Below are 17567 nucleotides of genomic sequence, written 5' to 3' on the forward strand. Positions count from 1 at the left end.
TCTGCGATGTTTCTTTATGTTAAAATTTACTTATGCGTAAACGGAGGTCTTGTAGTCAGGTTTTGTCTCTTTGTAATAATGGTGTGTGTCCGCAGTTCCACAAGTGGCATTTCAATGCTGGGAACGCCGGAGGGACTAACAGGGAGGTAGATCAAAAGTTGCCAGATAGACTCAGGAAGGTGGCATGAGTTGCATTGGCTCGTTTTTCCTACCGCTCAGTAGGAAGTAACATTTGGCCCGAGTATAGGATGTTTTATGTATGTTTTACAAAAACGTAATTGTATATCGGTTGCACAAAATAGGTATACGTGGAGCCGTAACATATAGCTAGTTAATGTTACATCTACTGTGTATTGATCGATGAGCAGGCTACCAATGGGGCCGGACTGGTGACTACAGCGTCGTCTTGGGGATTTGTAGTTGAGGCATCGCCACCTTTGCCTGGTTTTGTGCACGACGGAGGAGAGGATGACATCGATTATCAGGTAAAACTCTACACAGTCGATACATCACATATTGCAATATTATATTTAGAGATGTGATTTTTCACATCAAAACTAGACTTTTAGTGTTTAAAGGTGACCATGATCATACATACATTAGACTTTGACGCCAGGTGCTTAATCAATAATGAAATGTTATCAAATAGCCATTCACTACCAATATGTGTGATATGGGTAGAGGGATCATTAATGGACATAGATTATGCTAATTAGGACCCTAATTGCATAATAAGTAATAATAGGTCTACTCGCAAGGTATTTACAAAACTCTCAATATTTCACGTGGGTATGGGATCTTCAATGCCTTGTTAGTTGAAGTGTTACCTTTGATACAAAATCGGTATCTATATCATCATCATTAAGAAAATGTAATACTGTAAATGCAGAAGTGTTCGCGGTGGATTAATGTTCGCGATTTTCGCGGTGATAGAATTTAGAATCGTTGTCACGGCATGTATTCTCTGCGTACAGCACGACCTGTCTACCGTTACCGTCACGTGGGGAGGTTTCAGCGAACCTCACACTGACATCCTGGAGTACTCGTGGATGATTGGCACCTGCTCGGGATGTGATGACGTCATGGAAGAACAACATGTCGGACTCATGGCTGGTAACGATTATCACATCGTTGTCAGATTCGTCACGTGACCTTTTGCACTTGCACTTGTACTTGTACATAACCGGTATAAACCAGCTTCTGTATCAGTATATCTGGTATAACTAGCGTTGTTCTTTTTCTCCATTCTTTTGGCAAAAATGTAGAGGGCAGCGCTACCGACCTAGACCTACAGCCGGGGATTAGGTACATCGTGACGGTGACAGCCTGTAACGTGGCATACCTCTGTACCACCGTCAGCTCAGACGGGGTCATCCCGGACACCTCGCCTCCTCTGGCCGGAGCAGTCCTCGACGGGACCAGCGATGGAGACATACGATACCAAGCATCCAGGTAGGATGGTCGCAGTATCTCGTTGAATATCGTGTAGCTACGTTTGATGACAACAACCCCATCCCACTAGATAGGGTGTCGACTTCACTACGACCTAAAGGCGCTAAGCGAATTTCATGATTAAAAAAAAAAGAATCTTCTCAAGCTTTGTGTGTTTTGGCCAGCCACCAAATTTAGAATATCATACAATTACGATTACCCGTAGCCAATGGATACTGTGTCGTCTGATAGATACGGTCTTGCCATCGGAAGATATGCTTGAAGAATAGGAGCCAGTAGCTCCCAGCTTTATGCTTCCTAACTCGATGAAACGTCTAGAAAAAAGAGGAGGTACAATGTATACTTTAATTTGCATTGAACTAGAAACAAATCTCTTAATCCCAAAATATTGAATGTCAAATCGACTCACCACATGACGTAAACTACATTACCAACAGGACAACAGTACGGGCGCACTGGTTCAATTTCCACGACCCCCATATCGGGATTTCCCATTACGAGTGGAGGGCTGGCACGGGCAGAGGCTCAGGAGACATTTTTCCGTCTCATCGACTGCATCTCACCGAGCAGGCGTTCGCATCTGGACTAGACCCTCCACTACCACTGGGAATCCCATTGTTCGTGACGGTCAGGGCCTACAATAAAGCAGGTGGGCATACTTTCGAAACATTTGATCTATGGTGCACCTATGGTCTATTGTATTTTTACAGCCACACAATTTCGCATTTGCCTCGTTTGTAAGGTAAAACTTGTGCAAAGTTAGCATTGGTTAATTTCCTTCTACCTAAACATGCCTCTTCTTTACTTCGACGTAGTTAGAAAGCCATACAGCCAATGTGGTAGTGGCTGCAGCTGATAAGTTATGACATCTATGGTGCCTAAATGTATATAGAGTCTAGCTGCTATGGTAATATTCTTTTTCAGTCCTTTTTTAATTGATCCTCGAAATTACATTACTAAATGTATGATGATTGAGAGTAAAGTAACAATCCATAGAAACGAATGAATATTTACTGTATCATCCGGATGGAAATTTGATATCACACACCTTTAAGATTCTTATGGCGCAAAGATATATTGGTAGTAGTTTGATAAAAACAAAACGACATCGATTGACCTTGCAACATATGAAACAGGTCTATGGGCTGAGAGATCATCAAATGGGTTCATCGTAGACAACTCCCCACCATCGGTCGTTACCGATCCAACAATTGACTCCACGGTCGGCTCTGGCACTCAGGTAACATTACGTTGCCAACTTTGACACCTATTGAAAGATTTGCCCGTTTTATTTGTATGCCTATTTTATTAGTTTCAAAAACATGGGTGTTTCATAAAACATTGGTGTCTCTCTCTCTCTGTCTCTCTCTCACAGACTAAGTAAGAAATCAGAATTATTGAAAAGGTTGCCAACGGAAGGTTGTGGGAAAAGGTTGCTTATGGAGAAATTGTTTTTTTTTAGGTTTTTGTAAATGAGTTACCGTTTTTTCAAAAATAATTTTGCATCTTACGTGACCTGTGATGTTTACATAAACATTATAGGTTTGGAGAGACACCTTGCGGGCAACGTGGGATTTTGTAGACCATGAGAGCCCACTGCAGCACCACACAGTAACCCTGTACACCCATCATCAGTCGGACCTGACTACAGAACCCGTCCGGCTACCGGGAGACGCCGACGGCCACACCTTCTCCAACCTGACGCTACACGACGGAGACACGTACTACGTCAAAGTTACGGCTTGTAATGCTGCCATGTTGTGTACAACAAGGGAGTCCCCAGGACAAATGGTATGCTAGATAAACACATCAGGTTATGTTCGGAAGCTTAAGAAAATACAATGCAAATCCATTGTTCAATTCTTGAGTTATCCTCTTTATAAGGTTGTGACAAAAATGCCCTTGCTATCCCAAACCTAGCTGCTAGGGGGCCCAAAGTTATGTCACTCCTTTCTGAGCACAAGGGCTATATAACACCAAAATCGTGACCATGGCTTGTTCAGAACACGAAATAGCAAACTCAGAAGTTACGCTACTGGGGGGGGGGGGGATTTTTGCCATTTGCAGCTTTCATCACATCCTACCAACACACCAAGTATGAAACCAATCCATCCAGCCGTTCTTGAGTTATCACACACACACATACACACACACACACACACACACACGCACACACATAAACGCTAATGAAAATATAATGAATCCATGAATATGTCATTGTGATAATTATTGATTTCCACCAACATAGCCATCGACTTTAAAATGGTAGAAAGTATTTGCGTTCCAGTAAAAAAGTTTAACTTCTATATGCACAGGTGGACTCATCGCCTCCTACAGTCGGTACGTTTGCAGTGGCCACTGATCACGTGGTAGATCTCGGGCGTCCCGTTGACGGGGAGATGACGTACTGGCAAACCGACGGTTCTATCGGACCGCACCTTCGTCTGGCTTGGCTGGGGTTTGTGGATTCTCACAGCGGCGTAGACCACTACCTGGTCACAGTTGGGACGTCTTATAGCGGCACGGATTTAACTCCGGTAAGACAATCATATAATGTGAACAAACTAATTGTTTGTTTGTTTGTTTGTTTGTTTGCAGTTAAATTCACAGCTCACATGCGTAGTAGAAATATGTTGTGTGAAAATTACTAATCTAATCTAGAGAAATTAATATTCAACACACTTTCTGCTTGTTAAGCCCCTATAGAAGAGACCCTATATATGCGCGAGACAGAAGGACACTGTAACTCAGGCAACACCCAAACTTGCAACTGATCACGGATTCCACAGCCAATGATGGCAAAGGAATATCTTATATCTATCATGATATATATACATCTTCATCATACATGTCATGTCTATTTTTCAAATCTTTTTGTGAGGCATTTTGAGGGAAAGACAGATCGACTAAACATAAAGAATATCCTATAATAACTTGTCCACGACTTAGGTGGCCAAAATGACAGACGCCTGCAGAATATTACATAACAGCGCTTCTTTAAAAAAATGTATACGTCAAGTGGTCTAGTAAAATTGTGAACATAATGTGTATGCCATGTAGACTAGTAAAATTTTGAACAATTTGGTTCTAATGCTACTTCGCTGTTTCTGTTCGTAGGCTGGACCTATAAGGATCAACCATACAACGACCAATGGATCTTCGACCGAGGGCCAGGTTCAGCTGGGAACTGTACCGGTAGGCAGGGACTTGATACCAGGCGAAAGGATCTATGTCTCATTGTGGGCAGTTAATGCGGTGAGCTGATATTCAATGCCTAAAATACAGTTTGGAAATATTTGCGTCGACTAAAGTTTATTACTGCATCGGCCTTATGGTTTAAAGTTGTGTGTTGATACCATGTTCTTTAGGTTGGATTAAACGGTGACGTTGCGCATGCGACTTTTGAAACAGTCCCCTCCAACCCAAGGAGTGGAGTTCTCGACTTAGTGCGCAGGTGCCTGGGTCAGTCTTGCCAAGGTCACTGCACTTGCGCACCGGGCAACCAGAAATGTCAACCATCCGGCATGACCTGTAATGTCGTCACTGGTATGGTATCAGTTGACTGTAACAAATTGCCTTTTGTGTGCCTGAGCGTTTGCATGGAACTTGACAACATGTTTTTAGATGAATGCAACCCGCTGACATGCTTATGGGTTACCTTCAGGTTACTGTATATGCGACCGACTATATGAAACAAACAAGGACTCTTAGAAAGTCATTGGGAGTCATTCTCATCAAGATGCATATTCTTCACTTCTTCTTTTTTAGCGCAAGGTGGTTTTACCACCATAATCCTGTGTTCACTCTCTTCTTTTCTGTGTCTGCTTTTTAGCCCTCTCCAAAATGTACCACAGACCCTTTAGTCCAGCATATTGAGGTGAAGGAAAATCAACTGATTAGACCTTTAGGTTAAAGAAAAGATAATTTTCCATGCGTATTCCATCGTCCAACGTGGTACGAGGGGCGTTCAATAAGCAATAACTCATTTCCCATAGCAGGAGATTAATGAAACTTGGCACAGTTATTAGACTTATTAGTCTTTCTCTTTATAGGAACCACCCAGAGTTATGCATTTCTCCCATCGTTTGATGCAGTTCTGGACACCGTTTTTGTAGGACACCCCAGGTTGGTCCTCCAACAGATGCCTCATCAATGGCAGAAGAGGACCGACCAGGTCTGGGAGCTGTTTCCACAGACTTCCGGCCATGTTTGAATTTAGGATGCCAGCATTTTACAAGGTCATATGATGGGGCATCATCACCATAAGTTTCTTTCATTTCATCAAAAGTCTCCTTTGGTGTGCGTCCTTTGAAATACAAAAACCGGATCACTGCGCGACACTCAACTGGCTCCATTTCACACCTGGTCCATTTCACACCTAACTCAGTTCAAACACCAGTAAATCAGAAACCACAATTAGTTCAGAGCTTTTTTTTGCAACATAAACTTTAGAGATATGAATCATTACATATGCGAAATTTCATCTAGATCAGACAACTGGAAGTGAGTTATTAGTTATTGAACGCCCCTCGTAGACAATGAATTTAGTCCTACTGATACTTTATTGCTATCCATGACAAATATTAACAACATAAAATAAACCAGGCCAATGTGAATTACTTACGTTTAAAAACCATCCCTCGAAAGTTTTTTTGTTTTCAAAATAACGCTCTTTTAAATCGAACTTACGTTTATTCTGAATTGCTCACAATGTTCAAGTTTAACATTTTGTTAGATGATGAAGTTGTATAGCATACAGATGAAGTGTTATCGCATACAATTATTGTCTTATATCTTGTCATACAGGGTACTCACAATGTGCATTAGTTGAAGTATTTGACACGATGAATCTTGAAACAATGGTACCGGAAAACCAAGATGTCAACTTTACCAGATCATCGACTACTCTTGCTGCAACGTGGAAGGCAGAACAGAACGGCAAGATTCCTGTGAAAAGGTTTGAATTTTCTGTTCATGTCATCACTTGTCAGTGATGTACTTTACATATACATGAAACAGATATCAATTGCAATTGTTGTGTGTTTTTCTGTTTCTCAGTGTTTCAGGTTTGAAGTCCCTGTTGTGTTGACAGGTACGAGTGGAGTGCAGGTCTTGCCGGAGATGCTGTTGGAAGTCACGTGTTCGACACTAGTACCGACCGGATATGGCATGACGTCGGCAAACGGACATCCGCAATTCTTACGTTACCAAAAGACGGAACCTACGGTCTGTGGGGTTTATCAATTTTTTTACCTTCTCACCTTGTCTGTGTGTCAATTACCTGAAACGTCTGGCCGTTTCCAAAATCATATCCAGTGGTTTGAGAAACTACTCGATGATTTGGGAATTAGAAACATTTCAGGTATGCTACGATGAAGTGTATGATGATTTTTAGTATCAATTTCTTTTTCATTTATTCTATTTGATGAATGGCGTCTTACTTCTTTATTCTCCAAAAGCTTCTTTGCAGCCACGTGTCACGTACGTTTGGTATGTGAGGGCCTGGTACAATGAAAACGACTTCGCCATTTTCACATCGGACGGTGTGAAGAGCCTGCCACTACCACCACAGGTCTCTACATCAAGGAAGGTATGGAGTAAGATTGGAAAATTACTAGATAACAAGCTGTTTTTTTATTCACAGCCAATATACATACGCAATCATTTCGATGACCGCCCGCAAAAACATGCCTGGTTGTACCGTTCTATGTAGCACTGCAGCTAGGTGTTGCTGCCAACGATGTAGTCCCAGACATGTTCTTTATGTATATAAAGTTGACATTGCCCAGCAGCATTAAAGAACACAAAAGCATTGTCATATATCCAAAAATAGATATGGTTCAGCAGCACTAAACAAAGATTGTGTTTTTGATGCACTCAGTTTCATCAAGTGCGTTGTGAAAAATGCCATCATGGTACACACTTTAATTTACGTGAAACTTATCATCTTATTCCTACAGGTGAAAGACTTACAGACTCTTTCTGCAACCAAAGACAAGGATTTCACTACCAGCCAGACCATGATCGCAGTTTCCTGGAACAACGTCTTCCCTGATCCATTTGAAGAAATAAACAATTATCAGGTTGCTTTGGGAACATCTCCAGGAGGTAATTCTCCACCTCTTGTCTGAATACCACGGAATAAGTAGTGTAATAGTTATTGCTGTATACCTTGAAATCATATGGCAGTTTCAAATGACGGTGGCCTACCTTTGCACTTAACACAATCTATACACAGGTTTATTTGATCTACGTTGCCCAATTGCAGCTTGTGACGTCGTTACATGGGGAGTTGTAAGGACAACCCCTGACGTCACCAGGGCGTCCCTGGAAAACCTGTCCCTCCAGACGGGCGCGACGTACTACAGTAGCGTCAGGGTAACCAACCACGCATGGCTGCACGCCACTGTTACATCAGACGGGATTAAGGTAATCATGTTATAAAAGTGTTTAGTGATTAGTAGAAGATGTAATTATTGAGTGATTGGTTGACATAGGCCAAAATGATTGACATCCACATCACAAGAGAAGACTATAGCTATTGCCGTATACCGTGGAGCTCGAGGTTAATTATTTGGCACCACATATTTTTTTAATCCCTGAACAGAGGTAACACCTTTGGTATGTATGTAGAAAAGTGTAGGAAAATGTAGTAAATATGCAATAATACGTAGTGAATCAATGACATACAGCCCCTCTAACTCATTTTTTTACTAGGAGACAGATGAATAAACTGTTTTACAGGTAGACACCATCGCCCCCGCGGCTGGCACAGTGTATGACGGGTTTGGTCTCCATGATGCTGACTATCAGAACGACAGTCTCACCGTGTGGGCCACGTGGCACGGCTTCTCAGACCTGGAGTCCTACATACGCCATTACATCTGGTGTGTGGGGTCATCTCCTGGAGCGGAGGACATTCTTCCATGTAGGGACGTCGGTGTTGCGCTTTCTGCTTCTGAGAAACTCGATCAGTCTTTAATATCAGGTAGATATGTTTGTTTGTTTGTTTGTTTGTTTGTTTGTTTGTTTTGCACACCCTGTAAACCGACTCATGACGTAACACACCAGGTTCGTAATGAACAGTACAGGCTGCATATCCGGACAGATTTGTTTGATCCATTTTACTGGAAAGGACCCCTACTATTTTCGATAACTCCGATTGGTTCTTTAAGGTGCTCGAGGTGTGGCTCTCCTCAAACACAGGACACTCATTTAACGTCATGTCCTAGGGACAAACCTAACCGAAGCTAGGTACTCACCTCATGAGTAAAGTGAGGAAAGTCGTGTCAAGTGCGTCTCTGATTATTTTTTGTGTTATACCGAACTGGTGGAATGAGACTGCAACAGAATTAGGAAAAAAATTGATAATGTAATAATCCCGCATCGTATGGTCACTATGTTTGCTTGTTGTCACAGGTACAAAGTACTACTCGACTATCACAGCGGTAGATGCTGCCGGTCTGAGGTCATCACCAGTATCCTCCAATGGTATCACTGTAGACTCTACTCCACCTGTTGCTGTCGAAATGTTAGGTTTTGGTCCTAATCTAGTCAACGACCCTTCATTTGAACAATCCATTTCTTCACTCGGACCCTCATCAGCGTGGAATGTAACAGGCACTGTCCAAGCCTTACATTCCTCAGGGTTTGCTGCCAAAGATGAACAAACATGGATCCATCTGCAGGGCAGCATATTACAAAAGGTTCAGACGCAAAGTGGCGAAAAGTATCAGCTTACGTTCCACGCAAGACACGTCGACCAAACGGGCCTGGCTCTTCAGTCGCAAGAAGGGAAAGTAACAGCACCAGATCTGCACAAGACTTTCAAGTTATACCAACGTTTCGGTACGTTCGACCACAGCGATCTAACCGATGGAACAGTTGCTAACTGGCATCAACACATCTACTACTTCACAGCAACCAGTTCTGAATCAGAAATATTGTTTAGCTCAGTTGGAAGATCAGGACTGGGTCTCGATCAAATCAGCGCTCGCCTTGTGAATACAACTGCACGGGAAGCAACAGGCACTGGGAGCACACTTGGGCTGGTTCACGTTCACACGAGCACCGCGGCAGACTGGCACATTGTACAGGCAAGCTGGGATCTCGAAGATCTGGAAAGTTCAATCGTCAAGTACGAGTGGGCTATTGGGACAGTACAAGATATGTCTTGTTTAATTTTCCAATCAAACTTAAAGAAAGAGAGAAAAATTGCTCCTAGTGTTTTCAACGATAAGGGTGCGGTCACATAGGTCGTGCGATCGTCGAACGATTTTGATGCCATAGGATTTTCAAGCAGGCCGTGACAGAACTAACCACAGACATGGATCCAAAACAGCATTTTGTGTACCAAGAACTATGTAGGAGACGTGCATTTTTTGTCCCATCGCACGACCTATGTGACCACGCCCTAAATCTACACATGATGGCGAACATTGGGTTCGAAAAATTACTTTATTTCATAGCCAGCACAAACATGTTCAGATTGTTTTGTACAGATGGAACTAGCCTTTTAAGTTTCTTTACGTCTCATGAATCTGTTTTCCTTTGTCTTCAATCGTAGGAGGAACCCAGCTTCAAAGCTTTACATCGGTGGCGCGCAGAACGTCTGCTCGAAACGAGGATCTCCGACTTCAACATGGAAGTACCATTCACGTGACCGTGGTGGCCACTAACGCTGCGGAGCTGAAGACTGTGGTGCATTCCGATCCTATCATGGTCGATCTGACTCCTCCAGTTATTAGTAAGATAAAGGTGAATTCGTGATGAATCATCTAATACTAACAACTAGTGTACATAGTTAACGTTATTGGTGTCTTATTAGGACTTCATAGTCATCCAAGTGTACAGCGAATTTTTGACGTTTTAGACATCTCCTTACATTCTAAAGAATAGGCCACGTTACTACATGCAGAAATCGAGATTACCTTCTTCATGCCATCCGCCATCTGCACATCCGAGAAAATTATCCCAAAGGAATGAACTGAAGAAATACAATATGATTATGATATGATTATGATCAGATATGTTATCGCAAAGCTAGTCTCAGCTCAGCAAAACAATGCTTGTCAAACGTCTACTTTACAACATCGTCTATGTGTTTTACTCCTTTTTTAAGGATGGGTTTGAAGGAGACGACGTAGACTACCAGAGCAACCTGACTCTTACCGCTAGCTGGGAGGTTAAGGATGAGGAGACTGGTGTGAGGCTGTGTGAGTGGGCCCAAGGTAATATGCCAAACACTGATCGAAAGATCGGTGAGGGTTTTGGCTTATTCTCTGGCTACTGATTTACCAGCCTGGGTGCCATTATTAGTTGTAACCGCTAACGACGGCAAAATGATTGAGCCGGCGGTTACGACGGAGGATGGTACCTAGGCTACTAATGGTAACATGTTCCCATTTCTTTGTGTACTTGTTCGCTTTTAGGTTCCTCATATTTCAATCTCAGAAACAACTTTGATGAGTTATTTATACATGTAAAACTAAATCATTTGTGGCTTTTTGTTTCCAGGTCTAAGTCCAGGTTCGACAGAGATCTCACATTTCCAGCCAACGGACAGCCTGTCATCCTCATCAAAGAACCTGACAGGGCAGATACAGCACGGTCAGACAGTCTATACCACCGTGCGGTGTTACAACCACGCTGGGCTGGAGGCTCAAGCCGTGACGGACGGGGTAACCCTGGTCACCAACCCGCCTGACAGCACGGCGGCTAGGCTCCGTGTGGCGCCCCTGTCTTTCACAGTGTTTCATGTCGAGGAGAGGTACCAGAATGTGGGGGAAGAGCTTCGCTTCTTCTGGGAAGGATTTAGAGATGAAGCTGGGATAGACCACTATGAGGTATGGTTTTTCGTTACTGTTCATCTTCTTCTCTCCCTCATATGGCGTCGAAGCATTTATTTTTAATTTATGTTTATCAAAGTATGTAGTGGTTTCAGCTGTGCATATACCCACCTTTAATGATATATAGGTAAAATAACGTTTCACAAACATTTATTCTATTAATTTTGACATTCAAAATGTACTGATCTTATCATTATCTGTATTTCTAGTTTTCCATTGATGGGTCAGACAATTACACACATATCTGGCTATCGGCTGGTGTTCGCGGAGAGACTTCAGCCACACTGACAGGTCTGGGGCTGAAGTCACACCACACGTACACGGTCTACTGCAGGGCAGTCAACAAGGGTGGGCTGGTCAGCGATGCTGTCTGGACAAATGTGACCGTAGAGACGGACCGGCCACTGGTTAACGGTTAGTATTTGTTTCATTTGACTTGGTGTAACATACTTAGTACGTCATAACATGTTGAATAACATGATAAGGGCTTTTGCGCAGGGCAAGTATTTTGATATCAATTATGTTAAACTTGTCATTAAACTTTCAATTAGCATCGCTGTTACAGGATATGACAGAACTAGTAAATTTGTCATTCTTTTTCCATTTTATGTTTTCATTGTGACGTTATACATGACACACAACACGTGAATTCTTGAAAAAAATGTTGCTGTTTGATGGTGACACTGCAATGGTCGCGATGACAAGCTTTGTGATTGGTATTAGCACATGTGCTTAAAAACTATGGCGCATCTTTACACGAATACAAATTCATCAAAGCAAAGACAATGTTGAGTAGAAGTAAGGGAGACGGTTAAATTATATAATGCACTATATGATTAGTACAGCTGTTTCAACGGAAACGAGATCATTCCATATAAATGTACATTGTTATCATCATCTTAATAAAAATAATCCGTTACCGTTAGGTTCAACAGTTGTTAGCCAATGGCAGCCACCTGACATACTGCATCTAGACTGGACGGGCAATTTCATCAGCCAATCAGCACTTGTCTACGAGGTTTCCTTGGGAACCGTGAAGGGAGGAAGTGACGTCATGCAATGGGTGGAGACGACGGAAACGGCTATGAACATTACAGGGGTGGACCATAGCAGAGCTCATTACGTCATAATTACAGCTGTTAATAGAGCTGGTCTTTACGTATCACAAGTTCACGAATTGTCGATTTGAAATAATGTTTTGTAAAACCCAAGCGTAAGGTCCAAAGGGTCAGAAAATGTTTGATAATGGCCTTTAAAATATGTGGGCCTACTGACGATTTGTATCAATGAATTTTCAAAGGAAAATCGTGACGTTGTTGGTAGAGATAGTTAAAACTGTGTTTTTATATAATTGTTTTCAGATATACATACCATGTTTTATTGCTCTGTATTGAGATGGAGTTATATTACATTGTATTATGATCTACGAACTGGAAATCAGATAAGCTGTCGGTCCAGACAGCATTTGTCCAACTGTGTCAAATTCCGACGAAATCGAAATGCGTTGCATTGCCACCAACCCCACTGTAGCATTGTTTGGAAATGGCTCAGTGAGGAACTTATGCTTCACTGTTGTCATAATGTGTGACAAAATGTTGTTTAGTGATACATGTATAACAGTTACGTGTTTTGTTGTGCTGTTAACTCTTCCTCTGATCATCAGATTCTGATGTGTGTTGTACCTAGATGCTGGGGTAAGAGGCAGTAAAGGTGACAAACACGTACAAGTAAAAATGGATCCTGGGAACTAAAACAATGCTGGAAAATCGTACCTCTGAATAATATTTTGAGCAAAAAAGTTTAATGACGTTCTAGATGGATGCCGGCTGGTCATGGGTATAAGATAGAAAATATTGATTTCTAGTCATTGCCGACAGGCTGCATCAAGGAACAGGATTTACATATCAGCATGCAGAAAAACAGGTTTAATACAAGTCAAGCTTGATTACTACATATAGTTTATGTATATATATATACCAGTTGGAACTCAAGAACAAACAATGACGAAACAGTCAGTCAACAAAGCTTCTTCACAAAGCAAATACTAGATTAAGTATCTTTCCAACCTAAAGACATCACTAGAACAACATCTTACTGCAGAAAATGTAAAATGTTGCTTTTCAATAGTAAAATTCATACTTCACAACTTCTTGGTTTTACAAAATAGCATATGGGCACTCTTCATACGTGTATACAATTAGAAAAGGAAAACCATGTCTTGGCCGGGAGTAAAACGTTAGGCATTTTCAGGCATCCATTCGTAGCATGAAGTAGATTCGTAGCACAAAAAACAACAAATTCAGTTCATAAATCTGACACAGTATCTTCTCTTGATTTGAGCCTTCAAATTCATGGTTAATAAAGTTGTAAACCATCAAACGTCGATTTGTATCATGCTTGAGTAAACCAAGTACTAATTAAGTCTTTTACGGATATTTTGGTGCCTGATTTGGAGATATACGCAATATAAACATAAACAGTTCCAACTGAAAAGTCTGATTTCTGTCCATACTTAAGTCAATTACATCACTGCCAAAAAGCCGATTTTATGTGACGTCACAGCCACCATGTTGGTTGGTTGAACATGAAAGATATCCTGAATAAGGTTCTTGCGGGTTTACCGGGACTCCCCTGCTCTACTAATGGATACACCATAAATCCGTGTATGTATCCGTAGATTTATTTATTTTATGTATTTATTTATTAAACTTTACAGAAAGTTCTGCAAGGTGTGGGTAACAGGATATACCTTTACATGACCCACACCTCCAGCAACAGTTAAAATCATAACAATGAACATTAGAGAAAGGGCAAATAAAAACAAAGAACTTTACATAGAGGTATTCTAACAAAAAACGGCAAGATACGAAACAATACCCAAACGAAACAACAATAAAAGGGATCAGATAAACTAAGGTTAACAAACAAATGAGAATGATGTAACTATAGGTTGACCACACATTTAGATGTGCATCCAATCAGCACTTGGAACAATGGGTCCAAGTGCTTACTAGATGGACATCAAAATGTGTGGCCAAAAGAGAGAAGTAATGATCAATAACGGACTGCTTAAAACGATTTGTTGAGAATGTTGGATTTAGCCGAAGTTTTCTAATTTCAGGTGGTAAGGAGTTCCATATGTAGACGATTCTGTTAAAATAGGAGTACTGAAAGTTTGTAGTGAGACATTTACCAGGGATAAGTTTAGCTTGTGAATGTGCTCTTAAAAGGGGATGTGGGAGATTTAGAAAGTTGTCAATATTAATATCATAAAGTCCTAGTAAGCACTTATATAAAAAACATAGATCTAGTATTTCTCGTCGGTAGGACAGAGGTAAGAGTGAACAATGTATTAATCTCGTCTTGTAGTCTGCTGTGTAATCATTCTCTTCGCCAATGGCGATAGAGTATGTTTTTGTCGACTTGGGTCTGTATGTAGGTCAACAGCATATAACTCGAGAAATTGTGGATGGAACTTTGTGATTTTTGGTAGGTGTGTAGCGGTTGTTGAAAGGAATGCCAAGTTCGAAAACGGTTTACCTGGCGTTTTCCTACGGTACTGCAGCGAGCTTGGTATGTTTTTTGCAGTTTGTTTTGGGCAGCATAAGTCAAAATCTAGCTGGGCGATTTTCAAGAAACTTGGTAGGTGTGTAGCGGTTTTGGAGAGGAAGGTCAAGTGCGAAAATGGTTTACCTGGCTCTTACCTACGGCGCTGTAGCGGGATTTGTATGTAAGTGCGTTTGTCTGTAAGCAAGATAACTCGAGAACCCTTGAATGGATCCTGATGATATTTGGTAGGTGGGTGGGGGTCAAGAAAACGAAGGTCAAGTTCTATAATGGGCCCCCTAGTGACTGCCTAAGGTACTGCAGCAAAACTTTTATTTTTGACACTTCGTGTTTTGGATATGCTGTGGTCATGATTTTTGAGTGGTAGATAGCCCTTGGGGCAGAGAGTAAGTGCTGTGAGTTTGGACCCCCTAGCGGCTTTTTGGGAACTGCAGGCACCGATTTCCTTTCAAACTTTGAACGAGAATAACTCGAGAACGTGTTGACGGATCATCAGGATTTTTTGGTATGTAGATAGAATGAGTACTTAAAATAATAATCTACATGGAAAGATGCATTTAATTGTAATCAGTGGCCAATTAACAGAAATAAACTGTTTTGTATATACATGTATCTCACTTGACCTATATCTATGGACACATCTGTTTGACAGATGTTTTTGCTGGAGGAAACACTGACAAGCTGTGAGCTGGACACTGAAAAGCTTGAAATTCTGATTGACCAGGGGTGCTATCAGGTCATCTTGTACAATCAGGTCTTGTTTTGGTAGCATTTGTGGGGTTTGGGGGTAGGTACTATTTAGTAATAGATGAATAAGACCTTAAAGTCTTAAATAAAGGCATGATTTAGTAATACATGAATAAGACCTTAAAGTCTTGAATAAAGGCATGATTATTTGGCGAAGAGATGGGTTCGTTGAACTCTAGTTAAGAATATACTTGGAGGCACGTCTTTGAACTTTTTCGACTGAGGAAATGAGGTTGTGCGTATAGGGTGACCAAACGACAGAGCAGTACTCAAGTCTGCTTCTGACTAAAGTGAGATATAGCATTTTTTTTACATTTACAGGGGCATTGAAACCTACAGATCTCTTTAAAAAGCCGAGAGCTGAATTTGCTCTCGAAGTGATATTATGTACATGAGAATCGAAAGTTAAATTCCACGTAGCTAATACCCCTAAGTCGGTAAATTCAGGAACAGACTCGAGGACCGTGTCGTTCATTTTGTACGTAAAAGTAATAGGATTTCTAGATCTGCTTATCCTGAGAATTTTACATTTGTCAGGATTAAAATTCATTTGCCAAGTATTACTCCAATCGTACATGCAATCAATATCTCTCTGGAGTGATACACAATCTAAAACAGTAGATACATGTTTGTAGCATTTGGAGTCGTCAGCGTAAAGGCCCATTTTGTTGCTTACTACGGATGGAAGATCGTTGATATATAATAAGAAAAGGAGGGGACCTAAAATTGACCCCTCGGGCACTCCCGATACTACTGGGAGCCAATCCGAACATGTACCCTCGACCATTACACGTTGCCTCCTACATGAAAGATAACTATGGAACCAGGAAAGTAAATTAGAATGAATACCATACATTTTGAGCTTATGGACTAACAGCTGGTGAGAAACGCAGTCAAATGCCTTGGAAAAATCCAAATATATAATGTCTACTTGGCCACCTCGATCTAAAATCCCACCAATTTCATGGTAAATTTCAAGGAGCTGTGTCGATGATGATCTGCCCTTGATGAAACCGTGTTGTAATGGATAGATCAAGTGCTTTAAATGAGGAAAGATACGATTAAACAAACACCTTTCCATTATCTTTCCAACAATACTAAGAAGAGAAATTGGGCGGTAATTTTCTACTAAATGCATACGTATGACCAAAATCACATCAAAATTCAAATTTGGTATCCTTCATATTCAACCATCCAACATGGCGGACAAACACTGACGTCATAGTCACATGACCAGTACTGACGTCACGCGAGTGCAAACACTCAACTGTAGATGATTGGATCAGTATTTCTTCAGAACTTTGCCAGTTTCTGGCTGGCCTTCGTGAGACGCTTGCGTTTTTCCCACAACATGTTCCGTTCTTCAGTGATATCCGAGTCTTCGTGAAGCAGCTCCAGTGTCTCTGGCTGTCCGATCATCAGAAGGATCTGTAAAAAGGTACGTAGATGTGAAATAATTTTACATTTCAGCCAGATTAGCGTGTGTAAACGGTTACCATTCTTCGAGGGTTAGTGTCAAAATTTAAGACTTGTTAGCCTGTTGGAAATGTATAAACTTGTGGAATGCATATGAATATGTAGAATGTTTAGAAACAAGTAGAATGCATACACTCGGACGTGGAATATCTACAAACATATACATACAAAACAAATACATACAAAAAATGTAGAATGTACACAGCTAGACAAGTAGAACGACAGACACATAGAGTGCATACCAACATGTATCATGTACACAGACATGTGAAATGAATGCAAACATATACAATGCATATAAGCATGTAGAATGTAAACAAACGCTTTTCTTGTAGAATGACGACGCCAAGGGAACTCACCTGAGACTTGACCTCACTTGTGAATTTCGCCATCAGGTGCAGGGAGATCGTCATGGGAACTATGTCGGACAGGCGACGGATAGACCCCTGAAGCGTGACAGTAGAGTAGCACTACAGT

The 17567-nt window shown here is 41.3% G+C and overlaps 2 protein-coding genes across 2 annotated transcripts in view; one reads left to right on the top strand and one right to left on the bottom strand.

The window, feature by feature from the left end:
* The window catches only part of LOC118404968, a 62933-nt gene extending 49982 nt beyond the window's left edge, over positions 1-12951 (top strand). Inside the window, exons 36-56 of the mRNA XM_035804367.1 lie at positions 369-485; positions 975-1113; positions 1266-1452; positions 1890-2101; positions 2589-2692; positions 2995-3243; positions 3768-3989; positions 4570-4707; positions 4821-5132; positions 6216-6409; positions 6545-6678; positions 6912-7042; positions 7413-7560; positions 7721-7881; positions 8197-8440; positions 8872-9618; positions 10019-10209; positions 10574-10682; positions 10969-11297; positions 11510-11714; positions 12227-12951. Coding sequence (XP_035660260.1) covers positions 369-485; positions 975-1113; positions 1266-1452; positions 1890-2101; positions 2589-2692; positions 2995-3243; positions 3768-3989; positions 4570-4707; positions 4821-5132; positions 6216-6409; positions 6545-6678; positions 6912-7042; positions 7413-7560; positions 7721-7881; positions 8197-8440; positions 8872-9618; positions 10019-10209; positions 10574-10682; positions 10969-11297; positions 11510-11714; positions 12227-12489 — 4536 coding nt within the window. The 3' untranslated portion in view covers positions 12490-12951. The remainder of the gene's footprint in view (positions 1-368; positions 486-974; positions 1114-1265; positions 1453-1889; positions 2102-2588; positions 2693-2994; positions 3244-3767; positions 3990-4569; positions 4708-4820; positions 5133-6215; positions 6410-6544; positions 6679-6911; positions 7043-7412; positions 7561-7720; positions 7882-8196; positions 8441-8871; positions 9619-10018; positions 10210-10573; positions 10683-10968; positions 11298-11509; positions 11715-12226) is intronic.
* Positions 12952-16737: 3786 nt separating this feature from the next.
* The window catches only part of LOC118404969 (interferon-induced GTP-binding protein Mx3-like), a 9607-nt gene continuing 8777 nt past the window's right edge, over positions 16738-17567 (bottom strand). Inside the window, 2 exon segments of the mRNA XM_035804368.1 lie at positions 16738-17042; positions 17450-17536. Coding sequence (XP_035660261.1) covers positions 16908-17042; positions 17450-17536 — 222 coding nt within the window. The 3' untranslated portion in view covers positions 16738-16907.

The sequence above is a fragment of the Branchiostoma floridae genome, chromosome 17 (genome assembly GCF_000003815.2).
Source record: "Branchiostoma floridae strain S238N-H82 chromosome 17, Bfl_VNyyK, whole genome shotgun sequence".
Classification (NCBI taxonomy): domain Eukaryota; kingdom Metazoa; phylum Chordata; class Leptocardii; order Amphioxiformes; family Branchiostomatidae; genus Branchiostoma; species Branchiostoma floridae.